Source organism: Durio zibethinus, chromosome 1 (assembly GCF_047325235.1).
Source record: "Durio zibethinus cultivar Kanyao isolate XHJ-2024 chromosome 1, ASM4732523v1, whole genome shotgun sequence".
NCBI lineage: Eukaryota > Viridiplantae > Streptophyta > Magnoliopsida > Malvales > Malvaceae > Durio > Durio zibethinus.
In genome coordinates, this window is record NC_143162.1 from 8,939,440 (window position 1) to 8,954,688 (window position 15,249).

At 30.6% G+C, this 15,249-nt stretch overlaps 1 protein-coding gene across 1 annotated transcript; it reads right to left on the minus strand.

Annotated features, from left to right (window-relative positions):
- Window positions 1–399: 399 nt before the first annotated feature.
- Window positions 400–2,182, minus strand: LOC111311124 (uncharacterized). Its single transcript, XM_022910494.2, has one exon. It carries the CDS (start codon window positions 2,136–2,138, stop codon window positions 768–770), a length of 1,371 nt encoding a protein of 456 aa, XP_022766229.2. The 5' UTR covers window positions 2,139–2,182; the 3' UTR covers window positions 400–767.
- Between the last annotated feature and the right edge of the window lie 13,067 nt (window positions 2,183–15,249).

Below are 15,249 nucleotides of genomic sequence, written 5' to 3' on the forward strand. Positions count from 1 at the left end.
TAATATCCTGGTAAATTGGCATCTCAATGTCTATACTTGATGGACTAAGCTCAAACATACTGATACATTGAAAGATGAAATTAAAATTAATTTGGTAGAAAACTTTACACAATCTGTAATTTCTACCTATATATGTTCTGCATGTTTCTTATTGGGAAAGAAGCCTGGTTAGCGGTTATTCCACAAGCAGAGTCAGTGAAATATTTTCTTCATGCTCATGGAATGGGATGGGACGATTGAATAATTGCTAGATTTGTTGTCTTTGTTGGCTTATCGCATTATTTTGCCTAGAAGAGCTTGGTGCAATTTGGCGATATGGAAGACTGCTAATTGGGTTTTTGGAGCTACTCCCTAGCTTTTCAATGTTTGGATTCTGGATTTGCTCAGAGTGATGGACGGATTATTATTAAATTAAGCAATATCATTTGTATTTGACAAATAAAATAATACAAGAAGCGAATAAATTTCATATGCAGATCATGTTTTACAACAGGTATGTCCTAACAACTTCTCAGCAAATCAAAGAATTGTTTTGGTTCTACATTGGAAACACAAAATAAAAGAAACAAATTAGGTAGAAAATATAACACTTGATGGAAGACTTGCTTCTGGCCCTTGATGTCGTAACTTATTCATGCAACAAAGTATAGTATATGAAATTGTTCATAAAAAATAGAGCCTTTTTTCTAGATTTGCTACTCCTGGTCGGGCAAATGGTTTCAGATAGATGGTTCAGTTTCAACCAATAATTAGAGGAGAAATTTTCTTCAAGGATCGTATATGTTCTCGCAAATATTACAGTGTTCTGCAATCAATCTTGCCATGACACTTCCCTCCTCTATCTTCAATTCTTTGCTTCTCTTGTTCCACAAGTGAACAACATAGCTTTCGCTGGTTATGTCAACCAGTGTATCATCTGCCCATTTTGAGTCTGCCTCTGTTTCTGGCTTCTTAAAAAGTTTGGCTATCTTAATCCAATCGACAGGATAAAAGGCCTTTGGTGGGAAAATTGTAATATTATATTCAGAGTTGTCTCCTAGTCTCTCTAGGACCCTGGAAACCAAGTACGGTCCATTGTGTCCCCATCTGTTTCCATTAAAAGTTGTGGCATATTCCTTTAAGAATTCCAGCAAAACAGGATGGTGGATGTCAAAGATCATAACTGCACCATTTAACCTGGTCCATTTTTTGGTTACTTGATTGATACTTTGTGCACCAATGGCATTCCTCAACCCTGATAAATCTTTCAAAAAAACGAAATCTGTGTCCAAGTAAACTCCTCCATACTTGTACAAAACTGCTAGCCTGATGAGATCAGAAAGATGATTGAATAAAGGAATTGAACCTGGGTCCATATTCCCATTCTTCAAGTCATCAAGCCAAGCTTCAGCTGGGGTATTCTTGACTAGAAAGGGCATGTCTGGTGTGACTGCTTGAACGTTAAATCCACGATCAAGAAGTGGTTTCAGTATCCTGTACCCTTTTGGGGTGTCCATGGACCTCGACAAAATCAGCAAGCATCCATCAGGTGTGGTGCTGAACAGACTATCAACTGCCAAGAACTCTCTAGGTCCAAAGGACTGCGCTGTTGAGAGCCACACCATGAAGAACTGAGCTGAACATTTGTTGTTGAACAACTCCAAAACCCGAACATGGAATTTCTCACTTAATTCATTTGATTGGAGAATTGCAAGTTCGGGTAGTTTTCTCCTGAACCATTCCATTCTTTCATCTACCGAGGCTTTGAAAGGAGGAATTAAAGGATCTTCATTCTCAGTTTCTTCTTCAATCTTTCTTTCCGGGTTGGTATCTGTAGCCCCTGGCACGCTATTTATACTCGTGGCAACTTGTCCTTCTCCTTCAACAAGTTGATTCGTCGTCGTCTGAGGAGATGGGAGAACCTCACCAGTCTTAATATTTGCAGTGTTAATGGAAAGATTAGACATTAGGCTGTCTGCATAAATAAAAAAAAGTATAGCAGCAAAGGAAATGGTGGAGAGGACAGGCGATTTCGCCATTCTGCTAATCAATCGGTAAGTGAATGACTTCTTCGACATTTTTCTGAATGGCCCAAGCATTGAAAGGACAGAGAAATTCTTTTGAGACATGCTCAGACAACCAAACTTGTACATACACATAATAATATATAAACAAATGGGATTGTTGTTTGTTGCTGATTTTGCAAATTGGTCGGGTTTGAAACAACATAAACGTGGTTGTGGTTATATATGTCATAATAGTAATGAATTGTTTAATATAAATCCATGATCTCAAGTAGAATTTTTTTGGATACATCAGAAATGGATTGATCCCAGTTCGACTTTCCAAATTGGCATAGGTGCAATATAATGCGAAAGTGATCGAAACATGCCTAGTTTCAGGTAGTTAATCATACCGTTAAGAGATGAGCAGTGATCTCATCGTCTTGGGTCCAAAGTTGGGAGCAATGAATTCTTCTTGAATTTATTGTTGATAGAATTTCTTCTTGAAATTATTATCATTAAGAAAACAACAAACCTATTGTATGTAAACATTGTTGATTGTTGAAAAACATGCTATTTGGTATTGAGGACATGATCAATCCTTCATCCTTATTTCCAATTAAGGAGAGTTGCTCTCAGTAATTATTTGCACTTTAAATGCATCCAAGTGATCAAAATCAATTAAATTTTTTATTTAATTTTGATGCATATGCCTGACATTTGTGACCAACTTGTATGCAAAATATATTCTAATGAAATTAAACTAGTAACTATAAATTTAAGTATGACATGACCAACTGATGTTAATTTGATCAAATTCCTAATACTAGAAAGACCTCACGAAAAAAACATTTAAAAAAAAAAATTTCCTTTATATGCTCATCAACGTCAACTTGCCTATTGGATAATCAGTGCTATAACTCCGTGATACATCATTAATTAGATATCACAACTTTATTTAAAAGTTAAAATTACAAGTAAATATTTGATAAATTATCAATATAATTTTTAATTTACAAGCGAAATTAAAAAATTGACATATCTTTTATTTATTTTTTTTTATTTTTAAACATATCCTAAAAATATGTCATTTTACTAGTTCTAAAAATGTGTCATTTTACTAGTCCTATTTGTGGAGTTTAAAATCTTCACTAATAGTGATGAAATAATTTTTTTAAAATTAAGAGTTTAATTCATTCATTACTTTTAAAAGTTAAATATTAGATATAACTAATTACCTTATTGTGCTTCAATGTAAATAAGAACTTTGTTTTAATTCATTCATTATTGATTGATTTTGGATAAGCAACATTTTAGATTATGATCGAAGATAACCCAAAAAAAGGATGAAGAGAACCCTTATTTCATCAATTCAGGACGTTAACAATGAAAGTATCATGACGGATAATCCAGTATCAGAAATCTTTGTACTGGTCTCCATCTTCATTCATCATCTTCCCTGTCTTCATCAGCAGCTTCCAGTTCCTCACTTTCTTCTCCTTGCAGAAGTAGCAGTTTATTAAAATTGACGAACAGTGGAAATAAGTCTCTGAAGTGATTTTTTGACATGGAACATGCTAGTTAGTTTACCCATTTTAGGATGTAAATGGGTTCTTTGTTGAGGTGAGGAAGCGTTGCAAACAAGCAAAACAAGATATGCCAAGAAACGACGAAGAGGAAAATTGGAGCAGACCTTAAAGTATTGAGTGCAGTGGTAGGAGGTGATAGGTGATGAAGTAAGGTTGAGTAGAAAAAAAAAATAAGGCTCAGAGAAGGATTTAGGAAGAGAGTTTGAGAGAAAGTGGTGAGAAATCTATCAAAGTCCAAAAACCCTTATAAATTGTGAAAACTCTTATTTATAAGTTTTAAGAATAAGAGTTATATATATTAAGTATTGAATAGAAATAATGGTAAATAATATGAAAGTTGGCTCTTCCAAAAGTTAGCTCTTCCAAAAGTTATTAATGTATTGTTAATGAGAGTTTAACTAGTTTTTTGATAATCGATGTAGACATCCATTTGTGTCCAGGACTAATTGAGATCGATTTTCTATAATATAGTATGTTATTATATATTATTATTATTATAGTATAGCATATTATATTATATTATATTATATTGTGTTTTATTACTATTATATTATATTATATTATTATAGTATATGATATTATATTATTATTATTATTATTATTTTTAATTTGTTTTTATTCTTCCTTCCTTTTCTTGTTCAATCGGTGACAAGAATTTTGGAAATTCGAAATTTTGAATAAGTTAGATTAGAATCCCGTAGTCAAAAGTTTTTTAATGCATAATCAAGTTAGAATAAATTGTTGAATTCAATTGGGATCAAATCAGAGATCTAAGATTATGCTTAGGCAGAACCTAATCCCAAGATTCAAGCTTGGATTGATTATGTCCGTGTCGTAACATATAAATCTGTTGACCTACCACTAAACATGTGTAAGAGGAGTCGCTACCAATCTTTTTATGTTTAAGTGTAATTGGTCACCTAAAACATATTCTAATCCACAAAACTAGATGTTAAGTTCAGGAGTCGGTTACGCATAAGAAATGTTATAGCACCCCCACAACGTCGATCCAAAGGATGGTATCAGTTTGATTTCAAATTATCCAAGCCTTAATCATATTTGTAATTTATCAAATTAATTTAATATTAAAAATTAGTCTTAAAATCGTTTCAATAGTTTGGTAGCAATTTAAGATAATTTTTTTACCTCAGGAGTATTCATAGAGACTAGTATCTCATTCTAAAGAGGCTCCGTCGTCAGATTTATTAATTTATTTTATTCGAAAAAAAATAAAGTCTCCCAATAGTTTAATATGACTTAATTTGAATTAATCTTCTAATAATTTAGAGAATAAAAATTATTTATTATTTATTTGTTTTTATTTTTTGAAAATTGATTTATGAAATTTTTCAATATTTTGGTGGATTCCATTTTAAAAATTAAATCCATGAAAATTTTATAATAGTTTGGTAGAATTCATGAATTTATTTTGTAAGGATTTTTATTTGACAAAGATTCTTATTTTTTATTTACTGAAAGGATTTTTCCTTTTTTTTTACAAATATTTTTTTTGAAAACTTAAAAAGATTTTTTTTTAAATTTTATCTTGAAAATTTATTTGAAAATTTTTTTTTTGTTTTTTTGCATTTTTCCATAAAGAAAAGACTTTTTTTTTTTTTTTATAAAGATTGAATTACTCAATAAAATAAATAAAGGCCAGTAAAATAAAATAGAATAAAAAAATTGAAAATAAAACAAAATTTAAAATATGAAAATAAATAAAAGTAAAAAAAATACAAATGGAACAGAGAAACCTTGCAATTAGGTCGGGTTAGGACATGAGTTGACACGGGGGTCAACGGGTCGAGGTGCAGATCTTACGTTGTCAAAATGGCACCGTTTTGGGATAGTATATAAACCAAGTCCCAACGTTTTTTCTCAAAATCTCTTTTCTTTCTCTAGACCAAGAAGCTCTGACTTCTCTTTAGGATTTCTCGAGAAATCCATCGAAAACTTCAATCGAAAACTGAAAATTCCATCGATTTCTAAAAAATTTATTGAAATTTAACCGAAAACTGAAAAACCCATTGATTTCTAGAAAACTGGTTGAAAAATGGCCAGAAAATTCAATCTTTCGTCAAAAAACTCATCGAAAAATTCATAGTTTATCCAAAAGTCCAGATTTTTCCAAAAAATCTCAGAAATCTAAAAATTTTTCCAGATTCTTCGAATTTTACCCAGATCTTTCAAGAAATTTCATAGAAGCCTAAACTCAATCCCATAAACCTAAATCTAATCCCAGAATTTTTCAAACAAACCTATCAAAATCCAAAAACTCTCATTCTGCCCAAAATCTTTCAAAACACCTATTCTCCCAAAAATCAACTATTTTTCTCAAAAATCTACTGTGTTTTTGTTCTGTGATTTCTTGTCCAATTTATAGGCCTCTTAGGATAGATTTTTAAGAAATGGATAGAATCAATCCCAGGCTTGAATCTTAGGATAAGATTCTGCTCGAACCTCAATATATGTCTAGGTTCATTGCTGATTTCTTAGGTTGACTTGAAAACCCTTTGACTAGGAATTAAACCCCTTTAATTGCATTGAATCTCTGATTGATCACTGGTTAGGAAAGAAAAATTGAATAATAATAATAATAATAACAATAATAATAATAATAATATATAATACTATACTATAATACTAAGCTATACTATAATAATAATAATACAATAATAATAACAATAATAATGATAATAATGATAAGCATATTATACTATAGTATAAATAATACTAATAATAAAAAAAATAATAGTAATAATAATGATGAAAATCGACCTCGGACATAGATGGATGTCTACAATTGTCCCTTTTTGCACATTATTGTTAGATAAAGATGATGCAAAGACCTAGATACCCATTTTGTTCGAGTTAAATCAATGAGTGAAAATGATCGAGGATGATGCCATAAGTCTGGAAGTGACCAAGATCGAGTCAAGGTAGAAGATGAATGACCAGGACGAAACCACAAGTCATAAGGAATGATTTGGACTGAGCCAAGATCGGGTGATTGGGACAAAATCATGAGTCATAAGGAATGACCTAGATTGAGCCAAGATCAGGTGATCGAGATGAAATCACAAATAAAAAAAAAGTGACCAGGACTGAGTCGAAGTCGAAAATAAATGACTAGGATGAAACCACGAGTCATAAGAAATGATCTGGATTAAGCCAAAATCAAGTGATCAAAACGAAACCACGAGTCAAAAAAAAGTTACCATAATTGAGTCAAGGTCAAAGATGAATGATCGAGATGAAACCATGAGTCATGAAAGATGATCTGGATTGAGCTAAGATCGGATAACCAGGGTGAAATTATGAGTCTAGAAGATAAAGCAACTAGGATCGAGTCAAGGTTAAAGGTAAATGAACAAGATAAAATCACAAGTCATATGAAATGATCTGGATTGATCCAAGATCAAGTGTTCGGGATGAAACCACGAGTCAAAATGAAGCAACCAAGACAAGTCGAGATAAAAAATAAATGACCCAGATAAAACCACAAATCATATGAAATGATCTGGACTGAGCCAAGATCAAGTGATCGGGATGAAACCATGAATTAAAATGAAGCGACCAAGACTAAGTCGAGGTAAAAAATAAATGACTGGGATGAAACCATAAGTTAGGAGGTGATCTGACTAAGCCAAGATTAGGTGACTGAGATAAAATCATGAGTCAAAATGAAGCAACCAAGATTGAGTCAAGGTCAAAGATAAACGATCAAGATGAAACCATGAGTCATAAAAAATGATCTAGACTGAGCCAAGATCAAAATGAGTGATCATGATATTGCAACAATGCATGTCCTATCTGGGATACAAATGTAATGTATGTAGTGTTGATGTCATGAAATTTCCATTGTGATGACAAGGTTTTCAAGATGCCACTAGTTCTTCTTAGCTTCTTAATATTAATAGTCTTAAAGTAAATTTTTTCAACTATCTATGTCATTTTTCTCATCTGGTCACAGCTCACAAGTCGTATCAACTAATCTATCACTGAATTTGTCATTGGGCACCTTGATTGCCCCATTGTAAATCATTTTCTCATGCTTCATTCATTTATCTCATCTTGGATTTCTTTTAAAAATGAAAAACTCTTTATGAAAGATGTCATTCATTTATTTGCCATCATTCAAATTAGTGACAAATATGATACATTTTCTTGATTCATTCAGGGAATATTCATTTGGTGAAGGGTAAGAAAATAGATTTTTATTATTGAAAGATCAAAAGGTAAGGTCAAGAACAACTCAAGAGTGAACAAAGGTAAAATGCTATAATTTATTCAAATAGGACATTAACATCCAAAATAATAATTGCTCAGATAATTTTGAACTCAAACTTAGGATCATCTTTCAAAATACATTCCATTAATATCTTTAATCTTTGAGCTAATCATCATTCTCAATTCGAGGACCTTCACAAGAAGTTATTTTTTCAAGTTTTCATTTTCACTTAAACTACCCTTTTGGGTTTTTAGTTTAAGTCTGCTTTTTTCTCCTTTGTTTATTTATTTTTTTATTTCCTTTTTTTTGTAATTTTTTTGTTTCTTGTTTTTGCCTTATTTATTATTATTTTGTTGCACATCTTTGTTTATTTTTCCAATTCTCTTTCTTCTTTATTCATCAATGACACTTTGATCAAAGCTTCAAATAATCTAATGGCAAACCTGGCATAATTCAATTCATGATTCTCCAATTCAAGTAATCATATTTCATCAAAATAGACTTTTAAGAGACATAATGTAGGCCAAGGTAAATAGTGCCAAAGAAAAAGATAAAACAGTCTCAAATTGTATTTGAAAGGTAATCAAACCAATGAACATTTCTTCATGTGGAGCATTTTGACATTTTCCCCATCAATTTTCTTTTTTTTTCTTTGTTTTTTATTTTTTTGCACATCTTTGTTGCATCACTTTTGAAATTCTTTCCTAGATTTATCTTTTTATTCAGCAGTCTCAACAATATCAAATTTATCAATAAAAATAAAGTCAAATCCTGAATTATCATCACGACTGTTTGAATATTTATTATTTGAAAAAAAAGATAGAGAAAAAGGGTATAAGATGGTAAAAATAAATAATGGGTATAAAAAAAAAGAATGTCATGAAATCCATTAAGCATGTCATTTTATTAAAATGATAAAAAATAAGATGAAATGCAAGTACATAAAAGAAGATCTACATTCTCAAAAGATCTAAGGTGATAGACAATTTCCATCAACCTCTCAAAATTATACCTCTAGATGATTGGGCGATGGGTTATTACTGACATTGGATGTCGTGTTTTCACTAGTATCAAAATTTATCAACCCTCTTTTAATCAAACTTTGCACCATACATTTCAAAGGGATGTAATTTTCAATGGAATGTCCTACCACCCCAAAATAATAGTCAAAGTGAGCAGTGGAGTCATACCATTTGGGATAGAAAAAGTTTAAGTTTTTTTGTAGGAATGGAGGCAATCAAGTGGTTTTTGTAAAGCTCTTGGTATAGTTTGGTATAGCTCATGGGGATAGGGTCAAATATAGGCTTTTCCCTATTTCGTGATTCTTGTGCACCACTCGTTGGGATAGTGAGATGAATGAAGGGCCTAAAAAGGGATGAATAAGAGGGTCATGGAGTTGATTGGTAGAGTGCAATAGAAACATGACTTGTAAGAGAATGATATGTCGGATAGATTGGTTAAGGGTAGTTTCTATATTGTTGTCTATCAAAACTCATAGCTTGAGTATCATTTTCTTTTTTTTTGGGCATCTTTTTAATTGTAAATGATTCTCTTTCTTCTAGTTGTCGCTCTTGATTGCATTTTCGATAATCTCCCAAGAAATCACCACATTAATAAAATTCTTAGTTATGTTCCCTATCATTTTTTGATATTATGGCGACTTGAAAGTGCTTACAAATAGCACTGTCATCTTTTTTTTTATTAAAAAGAATTGTACCTGAGCAACAACATCCTGTCACCTTTGAGCATACTCATTGAAAGACTCAAATGCTTTCTTTTTCATCCTTTGTAATGAGAGATAATCATGAACCATATCTATGATGTGGTGATATTGGTTAATGAAAGATCGAGTTAGTTCCTTCCATGACTTAATGTGAGTTATATCCAGCTAGACATACCATCTTGTAGTAGACTCGATCAAGTTGTCTTGAAACACATGCATGAGTAACTTTTTATTACGGTGTAAGCTGCCATCTTATGACAATATATTGTGCTATGCATGGTGGGACACTTGGTACGATCATACTTCTCAATTTTTGGTACTTTAAACTTTAAAAGAATCACAACATCTAGAACTAGACAAAAGTTGACAACATCCATGGATCTATAAAAATCAATGTCCTTTATAGCTCGTAATCTTTTTTTAATCATACTCATGGCTTGATCGATTTTAGAGTCTTATAGGGATACAACCATCTACATCTTTTTTTCTTTTTAGTCTTATCCATTTTGGGAATTTAGATTGGCTCATCTGCCTTTTAAGTGAATACAGGATTGGTATAGCTCTTAACATTCCCTTAATTAAAATTTGAGAATGTAGTCTATTATTGATGAAAGCTTGAAGTGGTCTGAGTCTAATGTGGACCAAAACCTAAAGGAATAGTGGCTCAGTATCTTCATGTAAGATGTTTTCTTCTGTTGCCTTTCCTCTATTTTCTTTTTTCAGAGTTTTCAAGATTTTGCTCAATTTTTCTTCAAGTATTTCCTAAGCCTTTTTTATTCTTTCAAGCCAGTCTACATTATCTTACTCCATTTTTCTGGCTTTAACTTGAGAAATCAAGGTTTAAGGTTTAATTTTTCTTTAAGTATTTCCTTGAACCTTGATTTCTCACAATTATGGTACAAATTTAAGATAACGTTTATGGATCTATGAGAATGAATGCAATGATGCATGAATGCATGCATACATGATAAAAAAAGGGTTAGTAAGCATAAAATGTAATCTGTATGTATGTTTATGAATATGGATAAAAATAAAAGAAATAAAAGAAGACAAAAAATCAGTTAGTCACCTTAAAAGAAAGAATAAACACCACAAAGTAAGTAAACTAACAACATGACCTTAGATTTGGGTTAACTATAAAGGGTGAAAGGATATTGCTCTATCTATGGTTAGGCTCTTAAAGTTAACAATATGTGGTTTGGACAACCTTTAAAAGGTTTCCAAATTATTTTTTACATCATAGTTTATCATAGACTATAAGCGGAAAGGGTCCCATTTGAATAGAAGTGTTTTACAGGCCTATATGGAGACATAAAATCTCACAAGGGCATAGGTACTTCACTCCCTCTTAAAGTTAGAGCTTAGGTGGAGAGCTTATGTTATGCACATGCAAATGAATGACATATATATATATATAATAAACAAGTAATTAAGCAAATATAAATGATGAAAAAAAGTGAAAATAAATAAATAATTAATCAAATATAGACAATGAAAAGAAAAAAATAGGAAAGGCAGAAAAAAATCTCAAGTTTATTAAGCAAGGCTTGGATAATAAGAAATCATTTATTAGCCTAACTCTTGATGTCCCAAGAAGAGTCGTCAAATTGTCATAACGTATAAATCTATGGACTTACCACTAGTATGTGTAAGAGGAATCGCCATCAATCTTTTTTTGTTTAGGTGTGATTAGCCACATGGAATATATTCTAATCCATGAAACTAGATGTTAAGTTTAGTAGTCGGTTATGCATGGGGGAGGTTATAACACCCCCACAATGTCCATCTAAAGGATGGTACTAGTTTGATTTTAAATCATCCAAACCTTGATCATATTTGTAATTTATCGAATTAATTTAATATTAAAAATTAGTCTTAAAATTATCCTAATAGTTTGGTAGCAATTTAAGGTAATTTTCTCACTTCAAGAGATTTATAGAGACTAGTGTCCCATTCTGAAGAGGCTCTGTCATCAGATTTATTGATTTATTTTATTTTAAAAAAGGTAAAATCTCTCAATAGTTTAGTAGGACTTAATTTGAATTAATCCTCCAATAATATAGAGGATACAAGTTATTTATTATTTATTTGTTTTTATTTTTTAAAAATTGATTTATGAAAATTTCCCATAGTTTGGTAGATTCCATTTTAAAAATTAAATCTAAGAAAATTTTCTAATAGTTTGGTAGAATTCATGAATTTATTTTGTAAGGATTTTTATTTAAAAAAGATTCTTATTTTTTATTTACTGAAAGGATTTTTCCTTTTTTTATAAATATTTTTGTTGAAAACTTAAAAAGATTTTTTTTTGTTTTTTTTAATTTTATCTCAAAAACTTATTTGAAAAGATTTTTTTTATGTTTTTCCAGAAAGAAAAGACTTTTTTTTTTTTTATAAAGATTGAATTATTAAATAAAATAAATAAAAACCAATAAAATAAAACAGAATAAAAAAATTTAAAATAAAACAAAATTTAAAATATGAAAATAAATAAAAATCAAAATATAAAATAAAAATGGAAAAGGGAAACCTTGCGATCTGGTAGGGTTAGGATGCGAGTTGATGCAAGGGTTAACGGGTCGAGGTATAGATCCTACACTGTCAAAATAACACCGTTTTGGGACAATATATAAACCAAGTCCCAACATTTTTCCTTAGAATCTCCTTTACCCTTTTTTTCTCTAGATTGAAAAACTCTGACTTCTCTCTAGGATTTCTCTAGAAACCCACTGAAAACTTCAATCGAAAATTAGGAATTCCACTAATTTCTAAACAAATTATCAAAAAATTCAATCGAAAACTGGAAAACCCATCGATTTCTGGAAAACTAGCCAAAAAATGGTTGAAAAATTCAACTTTTCATCAAAAAATTTATAGTTCATCCAAAAATAAAAAAAAATTTCCAAATTCTTCGAATTTTGCCTAGATCCTTTTAAGAAAACTTCTTAGAAGCCTAAACTCAATCCTAGAAACCTAAATCTAATCCTAAAATTTTTCAAACGAACCTAGAATCAAAAATCAAAATCTAGAAACTCCCATTCTGCCAAAATCTTTTAAAACACTCATTCTCCCAAAAATCAACCATTTCCCCCAAAAATCCATTGTGTTTTTGTTTTGTGATTTCTTGTCCAATTTATAGGCCTCTTAGGATAAATTTTTAGGAAACGGATAGAATCAATCCCAAGCTTGAGTCATGGGATAAGATTCTGCCCAAACCTCAATATATGTCTAGGTTCATTGTTGATTTCTTGGGTTGACCTAAAAACCTTTTGATTAGGAATTAAAACCCTTTGACTGCATTGAATCTTTGATTGATCACTGATTAGGAAAGAAAAATCGACTAAAAATAATAATAAAAAAAAAACTATAATAATATATAATACTATACTATAATACTAAGCTATGCTATAATAATAATAATAATAATAATAATAATACAATAATAATAACAATAATTATGATAACAATGATAAGCATATTATACTATAGTATAAATCATACTAATAATAATAAAGAAAATAATAGTAATAATAATGATGAAAATCAACCCCGAACACAGATAGGTGTCTACAGTCCGTTTCCTAAAGATTCTCATAAGGATGCCTATAAATTAAATATTGTTCGATTGAACATACACAGTTAATTTTGGGTGAGAAAAAGCTTGGTGTTTAAAATTTTTGGGAAAGCTTTTTGGGAGTTAGATTTTTTAGATTTTGGTTCTAGGAGTTTTTGGGTTCGAGATTTTGGTGATTGAAAAGGTTGGGATTTTTTGTTTCTATTTTGGATTGTTGGATTTGAGGTTTTAGAATTTTGGGATTAAAGTTGAATTTCTAAGAAAACTCTGAAAAATCTAGAATTTTTGGGTTTTTTTTTGGAAAAATTGGGTTGAAGGTTTGAATGTTTGAAGTTTCTAGTTGAATTTTTTGGTGGGATTCAAATGATTTTTCTAGAAATCGGTGAAAATTTTCAATTTCAGTGGGAAATTTTGGGACTCTTTAGAGAAAGGCTAGAGCATTTTTGGGTTAGAGAAATAGGAGACTAGCTTTCTAAAAGAAACGCAAAGGACTTGGCTTTTATACTAACCCAACACGATGTCGTTTCTGCATACCTAAGATCCGTGCTTGACCTAATGACCTGTGTGTTGACCCGTTTGCTAACTCATGTGCTGACTTGACCCGATTCGTAGGTTTTTCTTTTTCTATTTTAATTTTATTTTTTGATTTTGATTTTGTTTATTTATTTTCATATTTTAAGTTTTTGATTTTATTTTTGTTTTTTATTCATTTTATTTTACTAATTTTTATTTATTTAGTAACTCTATATTTATTAAATATTCTTTTAAAAATTTTTTCTGGAAAACAAAAAAATGGGAGAAATAAAAAAATAATTAAAAAAATCTTTTCAAATAAATTCATGATTCCTACCAAACTATTGAAGAATTTTCATGGATTTAAATTTTAAGAAATTCACCAAACTATTGAAAAATTTCATAAATTAGTTTCTAAAAAGAAATATTTTTATCCTATCAAACTATTAGATGATTGTTTCTTAAATTAAGTTTTACTATACTATTGGGAGATTTAATGAATTTTTTCTAAAAAATAAAAATAAAATTTTGTAAACACTTTTACAATAAAATCTCATCAAACTATTACGAGATCTACCTTAAAGTAAGTCCTATCAAATTATTGGGAGACTTTACTAATTTTTTTGAATAAAATACTATAATAAATTTGACAACGGAGCCTCTTCAAGGTAGGACACTAATCTTCATAAATACTTCTGATGTAAGAGAATTATCTTAAATTGCTACTAAACTATTGGGATAATTTTGAGAATAATTTTTAATATTAAATATTTTGGTAAATCGCAAACATGTTTAAGGCTTGAATAATTTAAAATCGAACTGTTACCATCTTTTGATAGGCATTGCGGTGGTGCTATAACCTTCATAACATGTAACCGCACTTCTAAACTTAAAATCTGGTTTTATTGATCAAAATTTACTATTTAAAGTACCTAAGTTAATCTTGAGACTCTTATTTAAATATGACAGATTTAATTAGGTGGCCAATCACACCCAAACAAAAAAATTGGTGGCGACTCCCTTTAATCGATGTCCAAATCATTTTTCAAACTTGCAGTTCAATTCTGGTCATTTGACCTTGACTTGGTCTAGGTCAGTTTTTCTAAACTTACGGTTCAATCTTGGTCATCTGACTTTGACGCGATTCAGGTCAGTTTTCCAAACTTATGGTTCAATCCCAATCATTCACCCTCAATTCGATCCAGGTCAATTTTTTCAGACTTACGGTTCAATCCCGATCATCTGACCTCGACTCGGTTTAGGTTGGTTATCTAAACATGTGGTTCAATCCTGATCGTTCGACCTCAACTCAGTCCATGTTAGTTTTCCCAGACTTATGGTTCAACCCTGGTCATTTGACCTCGACTCGGTTCAGGTCAATTTTTTAGACTCACAATTCAATACCAGTTGTTTGGCTTGCAACTCAGTCCCGATCGTTTTCACTAATTTGACTTTTGTTTTGGACTGAAATAGAGTGGATGTCTAGGTCTTTGTATCATCCCCGTCTAATAGTTATGTACAAAATGGGGTAGCTATAGACACCCATCTGTGTTTGGGACCAATCGGGGTCGATTTTCGATAGTATAGTATGTTATTATATATTATTATTGTTATAGTATAGCATATTATATTATATT